The sequence below is a fragment of the Vulpes lagopus genome, chromosome 18, assembly GCF_018345385.1.
Source record: "Vulpes lagopus strain Blue_001 chromosome 18, ASM1834538v1, whole genome shotgun sequence".
NCBI classification, from domain to species: domain Eukaryota; kingdom Metazoa; phylum Chordata; class Mammalia; order Carnivora; family Canidae; genus Vulpes; species Vulpes lagopus.
The window spans coordinates 42,976,975-43,001,520 of record NC_054841.1 but is presented as its reverse complement, the minus strand read 5'-3'; the positions used below and the strand labels follow the sequence as shown (position 1 = coordinate 43,001,520).

The 24,546-nt window shown below is 43.8% G+C and overlaps 1 protein-coding gene across 15 annotated transcripts in view; it reads left to right on the top strand.

Moving 5' to 3' along the window:
- Positions 1–24,546, top strand: part of DZANK1 (double zinc ribbon and ankyrin repeat domains 1) — an 81,804-nt gene that overhangs the window by 47,947 nt on the left and 9,311 nt on the right. For 8 of the 15 annotated variants that reach the window (XM_041732577.1, XM_041732580.1, XM_041732585.1 and 5 more), the window contains 11 exons: positions 517–639; positions 1,676–1,840; positions 3,554–3,773; positions 5,452–5,555; positions 7,725–7,799; positions 9,607–9,703; positions 10,376–10,473; positions 13,488–13,568; positions 14,070–14,197; positions 17,315–17,389; positions 17,824–18,250. In XM_041732577.1, the coding sequence (XP_041588511.1) occupies positions 517–639; positions 1,676–1,840; positions 3,554–3,773; positions 5,452–5,555; positions 7,725–7,799; positions 9,607–9,703; positions 10,376–10,473; positions 13,488–13,568; positions 14,070–14,197; positions 17,315–17,389; positions 17,824–17,947 (1,290 nt within the window). In that variant the 3' untranslated portion in view covers positions 17,948–18,250. Of the gene's footprint in view, positions 1–516; positions 640–1,675; positions 1,841–3,553; positions 3,774–5,451; positions 5,556–7,724; positions 7,800–9,606; positions 9,704–10,375; positions 10,474–13,487; positions 13,569–14,069; positions 14,198–17,314; positions 17,390–17,823; positions 18,251–24,546 lie in introns of those variants that run through there. The other 7 variants (XR_005984393.1, XM_041732583.1, XM_041732581.1 and 4 more) reach the window with 6 other exon arrangements.

Sequence of the window (24,546 nt, the reverse complement as noted above, 5' to 3'; positions counted from 1 at the left end):
CTTCCTAGGCAGTAAGTAGCAGGAGCAGATTCTAATCCAGGCCTACCTAACAAAGTTTCAGAAATTCTCATGACACAATTCTCTCTCTCTCCCCAAAATAAAATTCTTTTCACATGTCAGGGATGGAAAATAAAAATTCACATTTCCAGGTGGAAACCAGAGCCCTAAAGGAAAGAAGATAAACCTCAATTGTGACACCTTAGGTAGAACTTAGGTCTGCTTACATTCTTTCTTTTATAAATATCGTTGTGGTAAATCAATGAAAGGATTGCTACCTTTGGTATTAAAGATACTGAGGAATATCAAGATGTGTGAGGCATCAACTTGCTGAATGTCTCTTCTTTATATTAATTTATTAGTTGGTGAAGCTCATCATAGTTTTACTACTATTTGGGGGCAAAAATTCCTTATTTCCAGGGCTTGCATTGATTTGGGGCTTTTTCCCCCTGGACTCAGAGGGGAATTGCAGAATATAGTATTGATCTGCCTATTGATAAATGCCATTGTGTTCATCAGCCCACGCACAGTGAAGATAAAGCCCCTTCTTCTCCCATTCAGAAAGGGGAGACCATTTCCTGCTCCAAGTATGGTCATAGGAATCGCCGGGAGGCTTACTTCTGTGACTCGTGTGGAGCCACGGTGGGTATTTTAAATCTGAGCTTTTTGGTACTGAGGTCTCACCACTACCCTAGAGAGAGCCAGGCTCCTCCTCTTCCCCCACCTTGCAGAAATCACTTCTTGGGGTTTGAATATTAGCACCTATTTACCTAAGAATCTGGAGACAGAGATAATTCTCTTAAATTAGGAAGGCGCTCATTGCTATTTTGCTTTGCATTTCTTTGAGGTTAAAGTTTTTCAAGCACTTGTTGACTCTTGACAGTTCTTCTTTTATGGATCATCTACTTGCTTTTTAAAAAAAGTTTTATTTATTTTAGTGAGAGAGAGAGAGAAAACATGAGAGTCGGGAGAGGGGCAGAGGGAGAGGGAATCCTCAAGCAGACTCCCTACTGAGCGTGGAGCCCAACATGGGGTTCGATCCCAGGACCCTAAGATTATGATCTGAGCTGAAACAAAGAACCAGATGCTTAACCCTCTGAGCTGCCCAGGCACCCCTTACCTTTTCAATGAAACACTGAAAGTCATTTATTTGATCGTTGCATGTAAATAATACAACAGTTTTCATGTGAAGTGTTAAACTCCCTTCTCATCCCAGGCTCACAGAGCCTACCCCAGAAGCAGTTACTGTTACCTAGCGTGTAAGTGCTCTTTGAGCCATTCAGTGTGTTAATAAGTAAACTAGTAATTTCATACAAATGCTGATCCTGTTCTTTTCACCTAGAACCGTACCTCGTTAATAACCTCATTCTTAGTGCTCCATAATATACCACCGTCTGTATGTACTATGATACATTTGGGCCATCCCCTATTGCTGGACATTTAGGTTGTTTCCAGTTATTTTCTCTAAGACCACAATCCTGCAGGGAATGGTCTTAAATATACCTCTTTGTGTACTTGTCCATATGAAGAATAAGTTCTAGAAGGTAGACTTGCAGAGTCAGGGGTATAGGCGTATGTTATTTTGGTGGCTGGTGATCGTATGGTATGAGAATAATTTACGTGGGAAAATTAGGACTCTAATATTTATGAAAGTGTAAAAATATTTTCTGTCCTCTAGCTGGGCATTTCTGCTTGCTCTTCTGTTTGCCCTAAATGTGGGGCCAGCAATCACCCATCTGCCCGATTCTGTGGTTCCTGTGGTATTTATGTAAAGTCCTTGGGAAGACTTAGCCTGGACAATAGCCTGGATCTAACTGCTGGAGAACTTGGCCCTTTTGCTGAGGTGAGGCCTGCACTGTAGTAAGCACTGGTGCCAGGGAAAGACCTTAAAACCCTGAATTTGTTTACTCTGCCTCGTGGATCAAACCTGGGGAAAGAGCCAAAACACATAGACCTTTCACTTGGATTCTCGACGAGATGTGTACATAAATTCGATCAATTTAGGTTTTAAACACTTGAGTGATTTCTTCAGAATCCAAAGATTGATCTGTAGTAGACTGAGGTCTAATTGCATTTGCAAGACTAATAATATAAATAATGTAAATCAATATAATGTCACGAGGGAGAATTGGATTTATTTTTTTATTTTTTATTTTTTAAAGATTTTATTTATTCATTCATGAGAGACACAGAGAGAGGCAGAGACACAGGCAGAGGCAGAAGCAGGCATCATACAGAGAACCTGACTTGGGACTTGATTCAGGGTCCCCAGGATCACGCCCTGGGCTGCAGGCGGCGCCAAACCACTGCGCCACCAGGGCTGCCAGAGAATTGGATTTAAAATACATAATACAAACATACTTCTCGTGAATTTCATATGTGGCTTACCAGGAACTTTGCTCCTGATCTTTTATATTTTAGAAAACTTGTATCAGGCGTAATAAATTGTTTTTGCCATTTATAAGAACAGCGCACAGTTTAAGGAAAATCTTAAAGGGTTATTTTCAAAAGGACTTAATCTCTAACCAGCTTGGTATTAACCTTTTATAAATTTCTCTAAGCTACATAAAAGCTTTTCAGGTTTCTTTTTTAGTTGTTCATTAGAAGAATTTGAAGATTGATTTTTTTTTTTTAATAATAGTCACAGAGAAAGAGAGAGAGAGGCAGAGACATAGGCAGAGGGAGAAGCAGGCTCCATGCACCGGGAGCCCGATGTGGGATTTGATCCCAGGTCTCCAGGATCGCTCCCTGGGCCAAAGGCAGGCGCCAAACCACTGTGCCACCCAGGGATCCTGAAGATTGATAGTTATTAAAGAGGATGCACATGTACTCAGCAGCTGTGCATTCATTTTTAGGGGGCTTATAGCCCTCCTTAACCCAGACTGAGATTTATGGATCCTGAGACTGCAATAGCCCATGTAGAACCTTTGTGCAAATGAGACAGAGGGTTCTTTCCTCAAGACACTTGACTGAGATTTTTGGAAATTGATCATAATATACTAATTTTGTAAGAAAGACATTTTCTTTCATCTACCAGAAAAATTGTCCTAATGAATTTGCAAATATGTAATACCCACCATGTGAATGGTATTCCTTTAGAAGCAGTGATGTTGTGCAGTGTACAACCTATGTAACCTTACATGATGGTCCTCTCAAGTTCCCACATCCAGGCGCAGAAGCATCTCAGAGAAAATATTGGTGACCAGTGGTTGCATGTGGATGAACAGTAAAGTCTATGCTCCGTTGGATTGTAGAAGTGAGAGGTTAGATATCTTTCAGGCCTCAGGCAGCAAGACAGAGAATATCAGTTCAGTTGATTAGCTGAATTTGAGATAGTAAATGTCTGAGCAGATGAGGCTGGCTTTATGGATCAGACTGGGAGTTGCTGGGAGAGACAGAAGCAAGGAAGGTGAGGCAAGGGCTGAAAACCTCTTTTTAATTCAAAGTGCAGTTTCTTGGGGATATTTTTACTTCTGATAGAATTCCTTTCTATAAGTAATATGAAGAATTAATTAAATTATATTCCAGTATTTTATGTTTTCTGCCTTGCTTATAGCCCCAATCTGCCTGGCAGTCCCCAAGGGTTCCTTTATCCAGACCTAATGCTGGGACTTGGAAGAATGTGAGCACACAGACTACTGGACTGTTCTATCCATCTGGCACTCTGCTAGCCAAAAAGGAACTGGAAATGGCTTCTCAGAAGCAGAGGCAGGAGAAAATGAGTGACCATAAACCTCTCCTCACAGCCGTCAGCCCAGGAAGAGGTGAGGGAAAAGGTATACGTTCTTGTCAGGGGGTATCTCCCTCTTTCTTTGAAAGAAAATTGCATTTTTTCTTCCTTCAGATTTATTTCTATACAGAAGAAGTAAATTCCACTGTTTTTCTTTAGGTAATTTTTCATTTGTATTATATAGCTCTTAAACTTTTACTATTCTGATGTTTTTATTTTTAAAAAAATTTTAGGGGCACCTGGGTGGCTCAGGGGTTGAGCGTCTCTCAGGGAATGATCCCAGGGTCCTGGGATCAAGTCTCACATTGGGCTCCCCGCAGGGAGCCTGCTTCTCCCTCTATCTCTCTACCTCTCTCTGGGTGTCTCTCACGAATAAATAAATAAAATCTTTAAAAATAAAAATAAAAAATTTTTAAAGATTTTATTTATTTCAGAGAGTGGGGAGGGGCAGAGAGAGAAAGAGGGAGAATTCCAAGCTCCCCACTTGAAAGAGAGACTCCCCACTGAACATAGAGTCTGACGTGGGGCTCCGTTCCAGGACCCTGAGATCATGACCTGAGCCAAAAGCAAGAGTTGGCTGCTTAACCAGCTGAGCCACCCAGGTGCCCCAGGACTCTGATGTTTTGACTCATAGCTCCATTGTCTAGTCCGTACATCAAATAGCATGTATGGATTGCTACTCTTACAGTAGAAATGTTGTTAGTCTGTGTCATTACAGCTATCTGCCATTATCTTTTTTTTGTTGTTGTTTACCATTCTAAATTCACATAACAAAATTCACCATTTTAGCCATTTTAAAGTGTACAATTCAGTGATATTTAGTATATTAGGAGCAGTACAGAAGCATCATGACTCTACATCCAGAACATTTTCATTACCCCAAAAGTAGACCCAGTATTCCTTTTGCAATCACTCCCCACATCTCCTCTCCCAGATGCCTGGCAACTGCGAATCTACTTTCTGTTTTTATGGATTTGCCTGCTCTAGACATTTCCTATATGTTTATCTCTTGCACATGAGAGACCAGAAATCCAGAGTTATGCAAAATCTCCCAAGTGTTAACTGGTAGCAATGAATGAATTCAAATGTGTTTCAAGCCCTGTGCAGACTGCGGAGGGGCACAAGGGAGTTTTCTGGAGTGATAGAAGTGTCCTTCATATTAATCAGGGTATATACACTTGCTGAAACTCAATCTGTACACTTAAAAGTTATATCTCAATATGGTTAATTTTATTTGTTAAAAGATTTTATTTATTATCTGAGAGAGAGAGGAAGAGATGGCAATAGCATGAGTGGTGGAGGAGAAGCAGAGGGAGAGGGAGAAGTAGACTCCCTGTTGAGCAGGGAGCCCTAAGGGCTTGATCCCAGGACTCTGAGATCATGACCTAGGCTGAAGGAAGACATTTAATTGACTGAGCCACCCAGGCACCTCTCAATATGGTTAATTTTAAAAGAATAAAAGAAAAAGACCCCAAGTGTGGCCATCAAAATATGTTATTTTGAGATTCTGTAATATTCTCTGGTTAATTATGTGTGGGAAAAAAAAACCCTGGGAACCAAAATGGAACTTATTCTGGTACATAGTTGAGTTTCAGTAAGTAAAAATTATCACAAAGTTTGGCAAAGGAAAATAACCTCTCTGAGAATGCATGTTGCACATGGGCATTTTTCTCTCTTGGCTTCAGAAGACTTATCCATGAGGATGGGTTTCTCTTTTTCTTTAGGATACTGGAGAAAACAGTTGGATCATATCTCTGCCCACCTCAGGTCTTATGCTCAGAACAACCCTGAATTCCGGGCCTTGATTGCAGAACCCAGAATGGGAAAGGTGGGTGAGCTCTGGATGGAATTTCCACACCAGAGAGTCCCATGAGATCAGGCTATAGTTCCCCTCCACTGAATTCATCTGAAACTGCACTTTACTTGGCTCTTTTCCCTTTCCTGTCCTGCTTTCCGCCTTGCTTACTGTCCTCCCCTGCAAGCAGCCTTAACAAATCACCTGCACATGAACCTTGTCTCAGAGTCTGCTTCTGGGTACCTGGCCTAAGATAGTAAATTGTGAACATTACATGCTTTTAGAGGCCCCATTCTATGGAGATTCTGGTGCTCAGAGCTAAAAAAAAAAAAAAAAAAACCCAGAAGAATTCAGCCTAGCCAAATGTCAATCCAGTCTATATTAGCAGCAATAGTAATCATAAGAGTTGCCATTTCACGATGCCCTCACTATATGCATTGTGTTCATCCATCTCAAGTGCTCATAACAAACCTACAAGGTAGGAATATTACCTTTGCAGCGTTTTTTTGTTTTTGTTTTTGTTTTTGTTTTTTTAATGGCCACAAATTCTTTGGTAGTCTTCCCTTTCAAAGAGTAGAGTCACTGTCTTCTCACCTCAAATGTGAATGGGCTTGTGGCAGGCGGTTGGGCTACGGGACTCCCCAGGTGTGGTCCTGTGAGACTGCACTGCTTCCTCTCTTATTTGGTAGGCTCCCCTCCAAAGCTCCTTCTTGGAGCCCAGCCCCCCTGCCATGAGAAGCCTAAGCCCCATGGAATGGCCCAGGTATGAGCACCCCTCTGCAGCCATTAGCTGAACCCAGTCCTTGAGTCATCCTGGCTCAGGAGCCAGGCAGATGAGTAATGGAAGTCCAGGTCATTCCAGCTTCCAATCATGCAGCTAGCTGTAGCCATTTGAGTTTTCCCAGGTAAGGTGTCAGACACGTGGATCAAAGATAGTTTATCCCTGCTATGCCCTGTTGGAAACCGTGAACTTGATAAAATGGTTGTTGTTTAGTGCTGCTAAGTTTAGGGTGGTTTTTTTATGCTGCAGTAGATAATCAGAACAAGCCTTATTTGGCACCCAGGGAAACTGGCTCAGAGAAGTTTGGTGACCTGCCCAGGACTGCACTGATGAGTCTTGGGGGATTTACAATTTGAAGCGGGTCTGTCAGCCCCTGGGTTCCATGCTCTTTTTCTAGCATTACAAGTCATTATAAAGAGCTCTGTGAGAGGACCTCTTCCATATGTCATGACACTAGAAGGAAACTTTGAAAATCACCGTTTGATCCTCTGCCACCAAATAGGCCAACACTGAAGCTATTTCATTGTCAAGTATTGCTCAGTTTCCTTTGATAATCTATTTTAGTGGTTTATTCATTCTTTGCCCTAATCCAGGCATCTGCAAACTATGGCATGTGGGGCAAATCAGGCCTGCCACCCAGTTTTGTAAATCAAGTTTTATTGGATTTACTTCTTGTCCATAACTGCTTTCGTGCTACAATGGCAATGACCATAAAAATCCCCAAAAAACTAAGATATTTACTATCTGATCCTTAAAGTATTTGCTGACCTCTGTTTGATAGAAATTTCCTCTTGATACTTACAAAGAAAGCTGCTCAACTGTGATACTTGGCCTTGTTTTGGCCCCTCAGGACACCTGGGTGATGACATCCAGCCAGATGGCTTGATTAAACTTAAAGTGTGTCTCTTTTTTTTTTTTTTATTTTTTTTTATGATAGTCATACAGAGAAAGAGAGAGAGGCAGAGACACAGGCAGAGGGAGAAGCAGGCTCCACGCAGGGAGTCCGACACGGGACTCGATCCCGGGTCTCCAGGATCGCGCCCTGGGCCAAAGGCAGGCGCCAAACCGCTGCGCCACCCAGGGATCCCAAAGTGTGTCTCTTTAGAGTATTAATCTGGGTCTTTCTTACCCAGTTTGTCAGTCTCTACTCTTTGATGGGAATGTTAATTTAATTCATTTTCAATTAATGGAATTATAGAGTTGGCTGAATTTGTGTCTACTATTTTGCTGTTCGTACTCTGTTTCACTTAGTTTTTGTTCCTTTGTTTCTTTTTTCTTGCCTTCTTTTGAGTTCATTAAATATTTGATTAATTTTGCAGTTTAACACCTCAAGATTAACACCTCAAGATTTCTTGGCTGTTGCTCAGGACATTAAGTCCCATGTGCGTGTTTGTGAATTCTCTCTAATACTTTTTTAAAAGCTTATCTCTGCTACTGTCCACGAAGATGGCTATGAAGTTAGCATCCGGCTGAATTATATTCAAGTATCAAACAAGGTGAGTAAAACCTTTAGAAGCTGTTCATTTAAAAATTGACTGAACTAGTAAATTGTAGCTTATACTATATCAAAGTGCTTCTGTGTGTAGTCCCAAGAAGGCATAAATTCCAAATGTTATAAAACTTGACTAAAGGCCAGCAATATCAGAAAAAGAATAACTGCACTAAAGCTCAGAGAAGCCAGGTTTCAGGCACATAAAGGTGTAATAAGAACAGGAACTACTACCTACTCGCTGGGTCCCCTGGTTCTCAGGCTTATTTATGCTCACTGAAGTCTGAGTATAGGTGAAAGACTGACAAAAATCCTTTCCTGTGTGTATTTTCACCTATTTGCCTATAAGAAATAAACCAAACTTTGTGGTTCTGTCTCCCTCAATCTACCCTCTTCTATGGTGACTGGAACTTTGCTGCAGTGCCTGTAGTGTGTGACAACATTAATTGATTCATACTAGTAGCTTTAGTTTCATTGGACAAGAAGGCAGAATATATAAAAGAATGAGTGGTTGAGAAGATGGGTACAGAAGGCAAGGAAAAGCATGGGGACTACCATTTATCAGGCCCCAGCTGTGTGCCCAGCAGGGGGCTAGCAGTGTCTTTAAAATTAGGACAGACACACGAGCACTGCCTAACTCAGAGGCTGGGAAACTGAGGTACACTGACACACGTGAAAGTGTTTTGAAGTCAGGTAAAGCATTAAAGGCCATGTTTTTGGTTGTGTGGCTAGGCAGAATGTGGGTCAGGGAAGTGCTTGAGGAGAAGGGGAGTAAGGCACATGAGACAAGGCAGGGGGAGGGGCTGAGTGGTCGTACATAAGGTCTAGCTTTAGCCTGATCGATGAGGAGCTCTGAAGGTGCATCACACCACCAGGTTGTCTCAGTTGAGGCAAGAAAAGGAGGGACGTAACCTCTAGAGCAAGATGGCACCCATCTGTGGAGGCAGTTGGCCAGCTGTGAGGTGTTAGCAGCCAACCCAGAAGCTGGGAGGTGTTGCTAATCAGTTAGGGGAACGAGGTGGGCACTGAGAGCATCTCCAACATGCTATCTATCAGATAGAAGTAGAGTAATAATCCCCAGGTTTATTGTATTTTTTCTCAGCCTGTGTGTTCTAGTGTTAGGCAGCAGTAGGTGATTCCCTGCGGCAAGAGAGGCAGCCATGTGAGGGTGGCGGCAGGATGTCACACTGTGGGATCAGTCCAGGTGGATAAAGAATTCCAGGTCTGGACTGTGGATCACCTATCCTAATTGTATAGGCCTCCATTTTACCTCGTTTCACCTTCACAACATCCCTTTCAGGTCTACTATGTCCATTTTACAGGTGAAGAAACTGAGGTACAGAGAAATTTAGCCACCTTCTTCCAGGGTCGCTAAGCTAATGAGTGATAGAACCAGGATTCAAACTCAGTAGCCTGAGCTTCTCCATCTTGCCACCCTAATTCCAAGATATGGAGGGTTTTAAGCAGGAGGAGAATGCTATTACTTATAAATTGTAGAAAGATGACTGGAGCAGCCAACTGGAAGGTAGGCTGGCAGGAACCGGTTGGGAATGGAGTCAGTCTGGTGTCTGGAGGGGGGCTGTGGCTATAATGACAGAAAGGAGGAGCCAGACCGAGGAGCCACTTAAGAGGCATAACACACAGAACATCACAGTGAGGGGAGGTAGGTGTCGGGAAGGATGTCTGGGTTTGGGCTTGACTGTGTAAATAGAGCAGCCCTTAATGAAGAGAGGAACAGGTTATCAGAGAGAGTATTTCTTCTGTGGGGACACAGACGCTTCATCATTCATGCTGCTTACACTTTTTTTGCCCAGAACCTTTACCTCAGCAAGCCGGTGGATTTCAGCAACCACTTTCTGAGCGGTGCCACCGAGGATGGTGATGGGCCATTTGGCAGCAGGTCCAGCTTGGGTGAGTTATACTCTCACAGTGATTTTAAGATGATAGACCAGGGGATCCCTGGGTGGCGCAGCGGTTTGGCGCCTGCCTTTGGCCCAGGGTGCGATCCTGGAGACCCGGGATCGAATCCCACGTCGGGCTCCCGGTGCATGGAGCCTGCGTCTCCCTCTGCCTGTGTCTCTGCCTCTCTCTCTCTCTCTCTGTATGACTATCATAAATAAAAAAAATAAAAAAAAATTAAAAAAAAAAAAAAAAAAAAAAAAAAAGATGATAGACCAGACACACTGACCTGGCAAGGATGGCAGGCAGTTGCTTGAAATTTGCCAGCCCAACCACGCATCTTACTTTAATGTTCCAGTCATTTTACTCTTCTGGCATCTCTGAAGATAGGAGTGAGATTTTTTAATTCTTTCACATGCCTTGGGAAGAGAAGTTGTGGGGAGTGTTCTTTTGGGCCTAAAAACTATAGTCCCGTTATATTCCCTGCCTTCCCACTCATCCTCTGGCCCTGCCTGGACTGAGATAAGTGGCTCTGGGAGTCCTTGTGAGATTTGATCCCATAGACACTTCTATAAAAGCCATTTTATTCTTCTGACCTCTTGAGGGGCATGCTAGTAGGATAGTTCTTTATATGTGGGGAGTGGTAGGGGGGCATCGTCTTAGTCCTTGACTCTATCATTTCAGTAAGTGACTACAGCCAGAGCACCTCAGATACCATTGAAAAAGTCAAGAGGACAAAGACTTTCAAGACCAAAAAATTTCAAGAAAAGGAGCAGCTCACAGTATGTATACTCCTTTGTCCTTTTTAGGCTTGTCTGTTTAATGTTTTACTTTGAGATTTTTTATTTTATTTTACTTTATTTTATTCTATTCTATTCTACTTTTTTTAAAGTAGGCTCCACACCCAACATGGTGCTTGAACTCACAACCCTGAGATCAAGAGCTGCATGCTCTCCTGACTGAGCCAGCCAGGTGGCCCTACTTTGAGATTTTTTAAATGGAAGAATACTTTTTCATTTTCTGTTCCTTTTTTATAAGTATATTTTTATTTTATGGAATCCTTTAAAATATGTCAAGATTATGAATTAGAATTATTTTAAAGTTCTTGTTAGTTTCCCAAATCACCTCTGTTTCTTCTGAGGTCAGTTCTGTCTGTCCATCTTTTTCTTTTTTTTTTTTTTTTTTTAATTTTTTATTTTTATTTATGATAGTCACAGAGAGAGAGAGAGAGAGGCAGAGACACAGGCGGAGGGAGAAGCAGGCTCCATGCACCGGGAGCCTGATGTGGGATTCGATCCCGGGTCTCCAGGATCGCGCCCTGGGCCAAAGGCAGGCGCCAAACCGCTGCGCCACCCAGGGATCCCTGTCCATCTTTTTCTATCATGTTTTTGGTTGGTCTCAAGTATGTGATGATCCTTGGTTGCCAGGTCATGTTGACAAGTGAAGGGCTAGTTTGAGTAGCGCCAGTGCCTGCCATGGGTGTTCAGGCTTCAGCTTTCTGAGGGGGTGGATGGGAATCTGTGTGGCAGACCTCCCTGGAGGGTTTTTGGGCAGAGGGCAGGAGAAAGCCTTGGGGTTCTCTTAGTTGCCTTTCTTCTGGAGGTGGTGATGGTGCTGTGAAGAGCTCTAGGGTGTTTCATTCCTGGATGGAGCTGTCTTCCTTACTCTCTTTCCCTGTGTCTGTCACAGAGGTCTGGGCTCTGCCCTTCTTGCACCCAGTTCTCCCCAGTAGACTTTGTTAGGCAAATCATGAACTCTGGAAAAGAGTTATCAGGGTTTAAGCAGAGAGCACAGGAGGGAGAGGAGGACACCACTTAACAACAAAGCCCTTTCATAGAATGCTCATGAATCCAGCCTGTGTCCAACACCAGCCTTCCATGTGGATTAACTGAGCTGCGGGGCTCCCTGGAGGGAACATACTTCTATCTCTGGCATCTTTGGCTGGTTTTTCTTTGCTTTGTTTTCCCTTTCAGTCAGATTCCAGCTACTTTCAGTCTTTGGAATTCTTCACAATTCCCGATTCACTGCTGGCATCCTTCCAGAGTTTCCCACAGCTGTTAAGAGTTTTGTTTTTCAAAAATATAGACCACGAACATTTTTAACTGGACCTTTGGAGAATGAGACAGTGGGTATGCTTGTTCAGCCCCCACCTTGCCTTTCAGTTGGTTCTCTTCAGCTGCAGTAGGAAGGACAGATGTTCTTAGCAACAAGCCCAAAGCCTAGATCTCCTCTGAGGTGGAGATGGGTACATGTGGGTTCTCTCCTCCACCTTCAGTAAAGCCAGACCCACAGTGTACCTCTGGAGGTGCGCACACTGGCACCCAGTTTGTATCAAGATTTCTCCAAAGATGGGTGATTTATTACCTCATCTTGTTTTTTTCCCAGCCATATGCTTTGCATGTCATAAACACCAATTACTTTGGGAAGGAGACCTTAGAATTACATTAACCTATATTGCTTATGATTCCTTGTACTCTTGGCCTTCTCCAAAGTATTGTCAATGAGTATAAGAGAAGTATACAGTTGCAGAAACTTTAACAGTTTTGGAGACTCCACCCACTTATTCTGTATGTGACTCAAATCTCCCATTGCTGTGTGCCTTTATTTTCTCATTTGTATTTAGAGGATAAATATCAGATGAATAATAACAGCATTCAGTGGTTCACTCATTCAGTGGTTCACTCATTCAGTGGTTATTTGGAGCACACATATACCAAGCACAGTTCTTGGTAATGAAAATAAATCATGAACAAAAGCTATAAAGGTCTCAGACCTCTTGAGGTTGACATTCAAGTGCCTTCTGGTATAGTTCTCCATATGGAGTAGAATTAAGAACAAGTGTGCCCCCTAAGACTCCCTGAGGGCTCACTAGTAGAGTACCTTGTTCCAAGCTAATCACTCTAGAGTAGGGGGCAGAAGGGACATGGCCTGAACCCAGGATCTTCTTTTGGAAGTCTCACAGGCCTTGACCTATGTCCTCATCCTAATGGCTCTCCAGAGAGCCAGGAGGAGGTAGATATATTATTTTCACTTTGCAGACAGGAAAATGGGAGTCCTGGGATTACCCCAAGTCACCCTCAGGTCCAGTGGCAGAAGCATACTAAAAGTAGTGTCTCCTGCCTTCCAGATGGCCTCTTCAGCCTTGCAGCAACAAGAATTTACAATCCTTTATGCATAAATAAAGATTATATATAAAGGGGAATTTCATCACATTTTGAAAATAGAGCATATAATAAATTCTTCAGATTTCTGATGATAGGTGAGAGCTTTTTTCCCCCAGACAAAAGTTGACTACCAATTTACTCATGCTTCATTCAGGTGAGCACATTTTCTGAACAGTCATACTTTGACTGATTCTGAACTTCATAAAGTGTGCAGAGTAAATTTTAGGATTCACCTGATTGCTTTTAGGAAAAGCATATATTCATATATATAAATATATATATATTTATGACTATATATAGTAATAAATAGTAATAAAACTAGTGTGGGGTTTCTGGGGTGGTGAGGTTTCTCATTGCATCCCTGTCTTAATAAATATAAACCATGTCAGTGTAGTATCCTTACCCAAGAAAAGGTTTAAAAGACCAGCAAGATTTACATTAGCTGGGTTTATTTGTCCTGATGGTTTTTGAAAACCATGCACATGCACACATGCACAAGCTCACAGTTACCTATCCCTGGGGCTCAGAACTCAACCTTGGAGAGGAAATATTTGCCTGGAGTGTTGAGTCCAGGCAGGGGGCACAGTAATATTTTGTGGTGATGGAATTGACCTTGTTGTATAATCCTGCAGCCTGAAAACAGGCTCCTGCTGAAGGAAGTCGGACCCACAGGGGAAGGGAGAGTCTCTGTGATTGAACAGCTGCTGGATGAGGTCAGTGCAACTCCAAAAACAAGTCTCTCTGAGGATTTCAGCCTCTTGGTGCACCTCTGTCTCTTTCAGATGGGAGTCTTGCTCCGTATTGTGATAACCACGGTGCCATTTCATTTAAAACTGCCTGGAAGTGGAGTTAATGGCCAGTTAAGAACTTGACATTAATGGTTATTGGTTGCCAGTTTTTATAGCAAAGGAAAAAGTCATATGAGCCCAAATAATGTGCATAAAGGTGGACAGAATCCCTGGTGTGTGACCCTGTGTGACCTTCCTGTTTCCTAAAGTAGTCAGGCTCTGGGTGCCTACCCCTCCTGATAAGGGGAGCAGGAGTGGCTTGCGGCTCGGTCTGTTACTGGTTAGATCTTGGGTGTCCTGATTCTCTTCTCTTGTGACTGAAAGCACTTTAGTTCTGCCAGGCATGTTTGTTATGCATCGTAGGATGGCAGTTGGATGCTGCTAAGAGCAGGGTTTCGTGGCAAGTTCGTCCTTCTTATGCTGCAGGGAGCAGATCCTAACTGCAGGGATGGCGAAGAGCGACCCGTTATAATCGTGGCTGTTGTGAATAAGCACCATGAAGTGATTCCGGTTCTCGTGCAGAGAGGAGCAGACACCGAGCAGCAGTGGGGCCTGTAAGTAAGATCCAGTGGAAGGAGAGCCCAGGTGTGGTGTCACGGCCAGCGGCCAGCAGCCAGTGGCCACTGTGGCGCTCTGCTGGAGCAGAGTCAATCCACGCACATGCCCCCCCTCAATTTGAACCACTCAGGAGCCATTTTAACCCATTTTGACCTTAATAAGAGACTTAACTGCCTCTACTTTCCCCATTTGGGCAAGACACAGAGAGCGGCAAAGACATAGGCAGAGGGAGAAGCAGGCTCCCTGTGGGGAGCCCGATGTAGGACTCGATCCCAGGACCCCGGGATCACTCCCTGAGCTGAAGGCAGATGCCCAACCACTGAGCTATCCAGGTGCCCTAAACAAACTTTTAAATGGACTATTGAATTGCCAAGTTTATTGTAGCTCTTATAAATGATGATACATTTTGTTAACTCAGGAGTTTACACTGTTGCGGGCCAGGCAGGTCCTACTTCGCCCTTGGGATGGTAAGCAACATTTTCATCATGGTCTGAACTGTTGAGATCACTAAGAGAGGAGTGGGCCCAGTGTATTCCCTGTGGAAATGTACCCATAAAGTTACTGCAGAAAGAAAACCTTACCAATTGTCTCTGGATGCTCACACACTGGGGATGACCCTGCCCATCTGAGTTCCCTACACGATCTGGTGCCTTGGTTTCCCCAGCTGTGAAGCAGGATGGACAGATCCAGGTCCCCTCCATGCTTCTGTCACTTCCCTAGTGTTGGGGCTGTCCTGCCTCTCGACCTCTCCCAGCTTTGTAGTTCTATTGTTTTTTTGCAAATTACTTTGGAAATGTGGGGTGGGGAGTTCCTTGAGAACAGGCTCCACTTGTTAACTGCTTATATCGGGCCAACCAAGTTGCCAAACTGGAGTTCTCTGGCTGCTGCAGCAGGGCCATCTGACACTGCTACCCCTGACCTATTACTGAGACCAGATTGAGGCCTGTTAGAGATCCCACTGCTGAGTTCGTCAAGCTGGCACACAGAGCCAAAGTTAAAGAGCTTTGCTTCTATTTTCCTCTGTCTCAAAATGTCTGCTAGTGTTTTTATCCAAAATATATCCCTGTTAATTTTTCTATGTGCACTTTTTTGTTTCTGCCCAACAGGACAGCGTATCAGGTAGTCACAATCCCTTTTTAAGTTTTATTTTATAGCAGAGTGTTTAGTACATTTGGTGTACGTATCTGGTGGCTGGAATTTACTTGCTCACCTTTTCTTAGGGTTCACATTGTGAGCTTCTCCATTTATCCTACACTTGGGTTATCATTATTCATGAAGATAACACCACCTTGTTTTGCATTAAGGTATACTTTATATTTGTACGATTCAGACAAGCTTTTCTTGAAGCACTTTATGTATAATGTGTGTGGCTGATACAAAATCTCTTGAGCAGATTTTGACTCACATCAAAATCTTATGTATGTTGTGTCCTAGCCTTATGAAAAGTCCAGCTGAAAGGAAGAAACTACTCTGGACATGGAACAGATTACCTGTTTTTCCTTGGTGTTCCTCAGTTTCCATTCTTCTTTACCATTCTATAAATTGACATTTAGCCACATGTGATCTCAATCCATCTTTACTAAGTCTAACTCAGTGGTTGTACCATCTGTCTGAATGGTGTGTAATAGCCCGATGTCACTCCCACTGCATTAGCATATTTAGCAGAATTTAGCTCACATGGAGGGGGAGGGAGGAAAGCTAGACCAGAAGCCCTCCCTCAAAATAGAGCATAGAGATCTCTTCTTCCATTTTAGTTTATGCCAATAGAAGAAAGCAGATTTTTCCACCAAGAGCCAACTCTGCTAAATCTGCTTTATATTTGTTAGTTCACAGTGTTTAGACCTGGTCAGCCTGGCCTCTACCCCCGGCTGGACCTCTATAGATCTAGGAATATGACCTCAGGGCTCCATCCAACTTACAGCTGTTGAGGCACAAGCCATCCAGAGATCTGGTTTTCCTACAAAAGAGGTTCAGTGAATTGATCCTTAGCAAATAAGGATTTAAAAAGTGTCCCCCCACCCTAGCTTGTTTGATTAGTGGAGAGAAGCAGCCTAGGTGGTCTCTATACACAAAACTTCTACACAAGGAAACTCTATAGAAGGAAACTTCCCAGTAGCTTGGCAGGTAGCAGAAAGCCCCACCCTAGTGTTCCTGTTTCCATTGTTTGCATCTTTCTTACCAGAATACACTCATATTCAACACAAAGGGATGGCTAAGGAGAAGTACACATCCTCCACCAAAACTGATTCCTCTTATCAACAGATTTCAGAAACACAGATTCAAAGTCTTACTAGGAGAAGGGCAAAGAGAAGTGCCATTTGCTTTTGGACAACAGCTACTCTCCTTCACTAGCAATTTCAAACATTTTTTCTCTTAGTTCTGTCCCAGTAGCCAGGAGGGGTGAATGTAACCATCAGTCTGCTTCTTAGGGGTTCAACTGTGGAGATTAATTCTAGTAGGTACTCCACGATTCACAAAAAGCAGATGTACCTTCATCCAACATGATACTTAGATTTAAGTAGTTTGTTCATTCATAGTAGAGTTTCTTTAAAATACAAATTTGCAGAACACCACAATGTATCTGCTGTGCAAAACACATTCTAGAAGGTCTGGTAATAGAATACCAAGCTACTCAGAAGAACAGATTCATAGGTATCACCTCTGCTCTGAAGCAGAAGAGGGTGTCCCATCTAGTGCCCTTGCCATGTTAGAGTCATGTTGTTTGAGGGGCAGCGTACAAAATTAGAGTTGGCAGTCACAATTTGTTACTTCCCCAACTGAACTGTGGTTACACAGAAAATCTACCCTCTCCCCACCTCGTAAATAGAATGTGTGCTCTGTTCTCAGTTTAGAGGAAGTTATGAAGGAAGACTATACATCTACTCAGGAGATGTGGTAACCCCGTGAATACATATACGTTCCAATGGCAAATGCCTAATAGAGACCCAAGGAACTTGAGGAGTGAAATGACAAACAGTTGTGCCACCAGGGAGAAAGGAAAGACAAAAGACAAGGAAGGGTTGATGTCACTGGTGTGACTCTGTCCGTGTGCCCATAGCATCCTATATTACAAAAGCTTTAGCAGGATGATTTCCGCCCCCCTCCCCAAACAGGCTCCAGAATACAGCTCTTCATGAAGCAGCTCTGCTTGGCCTAGCAGGAAGGGAGTGCGTCACTGCTTTACTGAGGTATGTTCCTGACGGTTGGGGGAGACTTCTGAGGCCACAGTGGTCCCCTAGCCAACCTGTGATGATTACAGAAGGCCCTAGTTCCTGAACAATTAACCCTGTGAATGGAGGCCACCATGCCACCGTAGGTCCCCAGCACTGAATGATTTTAAAAGCACAATGAAAATGTTGCCCTCCCACCAACACACTTGGTTGTAGGACTTTGATGCAGTAGAAGCCAATGTTGGCAATTGAATGTGTTGAAATCACAGAGCCCCTCTAAGGGTCTCAGGGCAGAGCCACCCGTGAGAGTGGGGTCATGGGGGAAGGTCTCTTGGGGACAGGTTTAGGAAGGTGGGGCCAGTAGGCTCCCAGAATGGCCTCTGTGTCATGGAGGAACCAGGCCATCAGGTTCAAGTGCCTGAGTCTTCTATTCATGCCCATTACCTTGGCAGATGCAATGCAAGCATCCAAAAGAAGAACACGAGTGGCCAGACGGCATATGACCTGGCTTTGAAAATGGGAGATGATGTCATCACCTCGCTCTTTGCTGCTAAGCTTGGCCTGGACGATTCTTAGACCCAAGGGCCTGCACAGGACCTAATTGCAAGAAACCATCCAGTTCTGGCTGTTCTTTCTTTCTTTCTGAGATGTGTATTTGCAGTTTGAGAATTAAGGTTGAGAGGAACTCATATATTTTTTTTTTCAATATGACACTGTATGCCACCATGTATGCATTTCCCAGTGTACTGTGGATAGTAACGAACTTAATGTTTATTTGTTTTTTTAAGGGTTTGTTGCTGCTTATTTTAGAATTTTCTTTTATTTTTCAGGGGGTGCCTGGGTGGCACAGTCAGTTAAGCTGCTGACTCTTGGTTTGGGGTCAGGTTGTGATCTTAGGATCCGGAGATTGAGCCCTGTGTCAAGCTCCACACTCAGTGTAGAGTCTACTTAAAATATTCTCCCTCTCCTCTGCCTCTCTACCTGCACTCGTGTGAGCGTGTGCACTCTCTCTCTCTCAAATAAATAAGTAAATCTTTAAAAATTTTTGAAAAATAAATTTTTCAGTAGACAATAATTGCACATGGCTCAAAGCTAAAAAGTATGAAATGTTATGTAGTAAAAACTCTGCCATCCTTGTCCCACAGCCACCCACATCCCCTCCTCAGAGGCACCAACGATACCAGTGTCATCTGTGTCTTTCCAGAAATAGTATAGGATTATATAAGCACATGTATATAATATATGCATCTGTACATATAGGGTATACATAAAATACAAACATAGATAATGGATATATTCTTTGCCCTCTTTAAGACAAGTACTAGCAAACCACACACTCATCCGATGTGTTGCATCTTGTTCTTTTCCTTAATGTATCTCGTAGGTGGTTCCAAATTAGTACCTAAAGATTAAGTTTATTTTAAAAATGTTGTCTCTGATGTTGAGTTCATCAATATTCCTACTGTTGTGGTTTGTTCTTTGGTTGACAAACAAGCTTTGATTTCGCCATCTGCAGGAATGTGTAATTTTGACTTCTTTTTTCAGAGTGTTATTTCAGTCCTCGGGTGATAATGTTGTGATCGTGGAGTCCCTAAATAGATTCTGTTAAAGTATGTTGATAGAATATTTATTAATTTAGAATGATGAATTCAGCACAATAAATAACAGGCTTCATTGAGTGACTGCTGTCATCACTACCTGCCCTTCCTTCCCCGAGTGGGTGACTGTCTGTGAGAGGACAGGCGCAGAGTCACTGGAAGCGAGGCCCCCATGTGGGGTTGTGTGGCACTGGCTGTCCCCTGTCATACTTGGCCATCTGTGTTGTGGGGCTGCTACAAGGTAACCAGTGTCCTGAGAAAAATGGGATGGGACCAGGTGGTTTGGTGTCAGGGGTGGTTTGTACTGCATCAGCTCAGCCAGTATAAAATGACCTTCCCCAGACTCCTCTGCCTTCATGGTTTGGTTTAGGGCTGGCTACAGAAGTGACTATACAAGGTTCCAGATTTCAAAGATGGAAGTGAAGCTGCAGCCATCACACTAGGGAGGTGGAGTAGAGCCCAATGCTGCTGTGGCTCACCCCCTGCAGGCTCTGGAATCGACGCTCAAGAGGGAGGAATGGAGTTCAAGACCACTTTGCCCAGAGCTCAGGGATCAGGGAAGGCCCCATGGACCCACAGGTTCCAGAAACTATCCTCTTGGAACTCTCAGGTAACTTTCAGACACTGAGTGTAGGAAGCACATCTCCACTGTCCTTGGGTTTCCACACTGCCTGGGGAAGGGTCCTGCCCTTGTACCCAAGGGCAAGGTGTACACCTGACATCTCCTGCCAGGGCTCTTGCCTTTCACTAAAGCCCACCTTTGAGTTTCAATCACACCTCATTTATGGAGTGAACAAATGACTTAAGAGGCAAAAACATAGGTTCAAATCCAGGAACTCTCCGATGAAATCCTATGGGGTTATGTAAAGCATTATATAAACACTGAAGAACGTGTTTTGTGGAAAAGTTAAGTTAAACACATGTTCTAGGCAAGGCCCTCCTGATTTCAAAAGTCATCTTATTTCTTGTCCTTTTTGAAGCTTTATTTTTCTTCTCAGGACCCTATATCAGGGCTTGAAACAGGAGCAGAACTACCATAGTGATAACAAGTAAGGGGTAATGAAAGGAACCAACTACATGCAGTTGTAGAAGTGAGTGATGCTGGTTGGGGGCCTGGAGCCGCTGTAACTTGGAAGGACCATAGTGGGAAAAAAAGGTGGGTGCTGAGTGGGATGAGCAAGGACAAAGTGGAACCTGTAGGCCCCATCTCCCTCCTCCCTCCATATGGTCACGGGTGAAGCTGGTGTCCCTCATCATGGAGCTTGTCCCCAGGCTGGGCTCTCCAGAAGCAGGCTGAGACATCTGGGGATGGGCAATAGAAGAGGACCCATGTTTATGGGGGATCAGCCCTTGTGGAAGGAAGAAGGGGGTGGCACAGCGGGAGAAGTCAACCCAGATGCAGCCCGCATGAAGCCACAGCCAGCTCCCGGGCAGGGTGCTGGAGGGGAGCACTGCCCAGCATCCCCCTGTGCTCAATCACTGGTAGACAGCTGCCCCAGGAAAGCTGGGACTCCAGGCCAGACAGCTTTCTGAGGCAGATCCTGACGTTGCTAATGGCTGGATCTGTTGCCCTGTCTGCTGCCTGCATGCCCTACTCCAGGTAGTCAGCCCTGAGGGCCATGTGTGTACCCTGGAGAAGCACAGCTTCCTGACCCTGGCTGCCAGAAGGAGGAGGTCTGGTGGGAGCTGCCCACATCCACCAGCACTGGGGGGCCAGGGAGGGCAGCTGACTTCAGTGACTTCAGAGCCCACCCCCCCCACCCCCCGCAGGCTCAGCTCAGGACCGGTGATTGTGCCACTGCCTGGGCCCCCCATTGAGTGACAATCAGTTGAGCATCCAGTGGTTGGTGGCTCAGGCCACAGCTACTTGTCTGCATCTAGATTCCCTGCAGACTCCTCCTGAGGCTCAGTGGCAACTCTTGGAGGAGCCATCCTCACTTTGTGGCTTTGTCTCACATTCCCACAAGGCTCCAGTGGTATGGAGTATACCATTCCCTCTGACCATCCAGGTGAATGAATTCCCACGTGTATACTGGCCAGTTGAGTACCTTATATTTTTCTTATTGATTTGGGAGAAATGAATTATATTCTCTAGGATCAGAGTATTTTCTAGAGTCTAGAGCAGCAGTACTGAATAGAAATATGATGACGGCCACATATATAAATTTTCTAGTAGCCAAATATAGTTTCCATTGATTCCTAACTTACTATGAATCCCAATGGAATGAAAACTGTATGGTAATGATTTTTGGTATCCATTAAATTAATTTTTCCCACGAGTGAGTTACATTGATAGTGTTTGTTTTTGAATCAAGCCTTCATCGCTGGGATAAATATAACACATTCTTCCTGAATTCCACTCCCAGATTTTATTTGCTTACAATCTGCTTAGGGTTATTATGCCTTTTTATTATATGAAATGGACCTCTATTTATTTTTGATATTTGTTTTGGAACCAGAGAAATGCTAGACTTACGGTGTTAGAAACTTCTATGGTTTTTTTTCCAAGTATTTTTGGAATGCTTTATAAAACAGGTATGAAATATTTTGTGCAGATTTGGTAGAAGGCTTTCAGTACAACTCAGGGCCTCTTGATTTTGAGGCATAAATCTTAGGCCTCTGTATCAGTCAGGGCTCAGAGGGAGAAGCAGAACTAGTAGGAGATGTGTATCAAGAGACCCACTGCAAGGGACAGTATAGGTGGTTCTGAGGCTGGCTCGAGAAGCCCCACATCTCAGGGAAGGTGTTAGGCATGGCTGGCCAAAGGTGCTGCCCAACTGCAGAACTCTCTCTACATTAGGGCTTTCAACTGATTGAATCAGGCTCACCCCGACCTGCTAGGATGCTCTCCCTTCAAGTCAGCTAAGAACTTTAATCACGATACAAAATGCCACCCCAGCAGCACCTAGCTTAGTGTGTGAATAACTGAGGACTGGAGCTTAGGCAGGTTGACACATGAAAAAGGACCATCACAGCCTCTGTTACAATGTCATTGACTATTGGTTCTTTTTCCTACCCCTGCTTGAATAAAGTTTGTAATATACACATGTACCATTTGTTTCCTTTCTGTATAAGGCTACATTTTTTTCAGCTACTTCCATGGGTTTTGGGGTCATAAAATTTTCATCATCTTTTTTGTTTTTATATCCTCTTGTTTGGCCACCATTATTTCAATATTTGTGAAAGTGGAGCTGCTCACAGTAGGAAGAGCCTCACCCCCTGCAAATGCCAAAGTAGTGAGGGTTGAAGAGAACTTCGTTGTTCTTTCTGCATAGCTGAACCTATTTCTCCCCATTCTGGCCCACTGGTCTCCAAACATGTCCTCTGAGAAGGATGAGAGTGACCTAAAATTCATGTCTGCTTCACTATCAGACCCCTAACCCACCACCAGGACCCCTCCCAGGATAGGGGAGTGGGGAGGGTTACTTTAAATGAGGGGGCCTGGAAATAGACAGAGGTCGGCTCATTCACAAATCACCTTGAGTTCTAAAACTTAGCAGATTTGAATTCAATTCTTCTTATTTATTGTAATTTATATATAGTGGCAGTTTCCAGGCCCCTGATCTGAGGTCCCCACGTTTCCAGCTGGGTAGTAGTAAATGGCTCAATTTTTAGATTAAGAATCCTTCCAATGCATTTGGAACCTCAGAAATCCTACTTCTGACCCAAACTCTCAACACGAAATACTTTATTCTTTTCTACCCCAACCCCCGCCTCTACTTAGTCCTACATCACTCAGTAGAAACTTCCTTTCCCCCATCAAACAGAGAAGGGAAAGAGGTGATCCTTGGGAGTAGTTCCCAAACCCTCTCTGATTTTGCAACAGAGAGGGACGTTCTCAAGTACAATTTTCTGTAAAATATCCACTATTAGGCTTGACTCACATTCTTATCCCCGGCTTTTCATATATTTTCTTGTTCCTCCTGGAATTCCCTTTTGTACTTTCTCCAAGCATGGAAAAAGAAACTGGTGAAATCTGGTTGATTCTTTTCTCTTCTGACCAAGTTGTTGTTAGGAACAGATTGCTGTTAGAGGGACATTCACGCCTTTTCCTTTGGCAAGTATACTCTGTTCCTTGGTTGTTCAAATTTGGGGAAGTATTAGAGATTTTTAGAATTTGGCCTTTCACACTCTCCCTTAGGCTGCTGAGATGTTAGCCCCACGGAGTATGAGACATGTAACTTCTAGAAACTTCTGTCTCTGAGCACTCCTTGCTCTAAAATTTGAATAGTGTGAGTAGTTTTTGTGTTTTTGCTTACTCGTTCATAATTTTATTGGGTGTAGAGAGGGCTTGCTCCAAACTAGTTTAATACCACCATCTTACCTCAGCAGCCCTATTCACTCAAAAGTCTAGACTCTCCACTCCCTGCTCTCACTGACATTTCCACCAGGTGCCCACAGCTTATCCCAGACCCTTCACTTCTGAGACATTGCCCTTGCAGGAAAGTTGCCATCTGCTATTTCTTTTTCCTTTTTTAAAGATTTTATTTATTTATTTATTTATTTGTTTGTTTGTTTGTTTATTTATTTATTTAAGAGAGAGAGAGAGTGCACATGAGCGGGAGGAGGGCAGAGGGAGAAAGAGAAGCAGACTCCCTGCTGAACAGGGATGTGGGACCCTGAGATCATGACCTGAGCTGAAGGCAGACACTTAACTAACTGAGCCATCCAGGTGCCCCACCATCTGCTATTTCTTTCTCTTGACCCAGGACCCAGCAAAGAAGAGTTGCTTGGTGAACATTTAAGTATATTAGGTTTTTATTGCTGCTTAACTAATTACTCCAAAACTGAGTCACTTAACAGTAATAAAACCTTACCATGGCAGTTTTTGTGGTTTAAGAATTCAGAAGCAGCTGAGCTGGGTGGTTCTGATTTGGGATCTTTCATGAAGTTTGCCCTAAAGAAGCTGGTCAGGGCCTCAGTCATCCAAAAGCTTGACTGGGCCCAGAGGATCTGCTTCCAGATGGTTTGTTCACATGCTGCTGGTTTTGTGAGGAGGACTCCGTTCTTCCTGGTGGGGGCCTCTCTATGGGCTGCCTGAGTGGCCTCACAACATGGTGGCCCCCTTCCCCTCAAGGGAGCAATCTAAGAGAGAACATGGCAGAAGGCACTTGTGTTTTATCACCTACGATTGGGATTACCCACCATCAGTTTCACTGCATTTTACTGTGGTCAGCTCCATTCAGTGTGAGGCAACCACACAAAGACCTGAATAACCAGGAGGTAAGGACCAGGAGGGGGCCATTTAGGAAGTTGGCTGCTTCTGAGAGTAAATAAATAGAATGAATTGATGAGTCAATTAGTAGATTGTCTAGAAAATAAGGATTTGCAGTGTTCCAAGGTAGTTATCAGTAAGCTTCAGAAAACACTTTCCTTTTTCATAGCTGGCTACCTGGAGAAGGTTATGATGTAGATAAATATGAAAATGTTTAAAAAGTATGTATTGGGCACGTGGGTGGCTCAGTCAGTTAAGTGTCTACCTTCAGCTCAGGTCATGATCCCAAGGTTCTGGGATGGAGCTCTGCATAGGGCTTCCTGCTCAGTGAGGAGTCTGCTTCTCCCTCTCCCTCCGCCCCT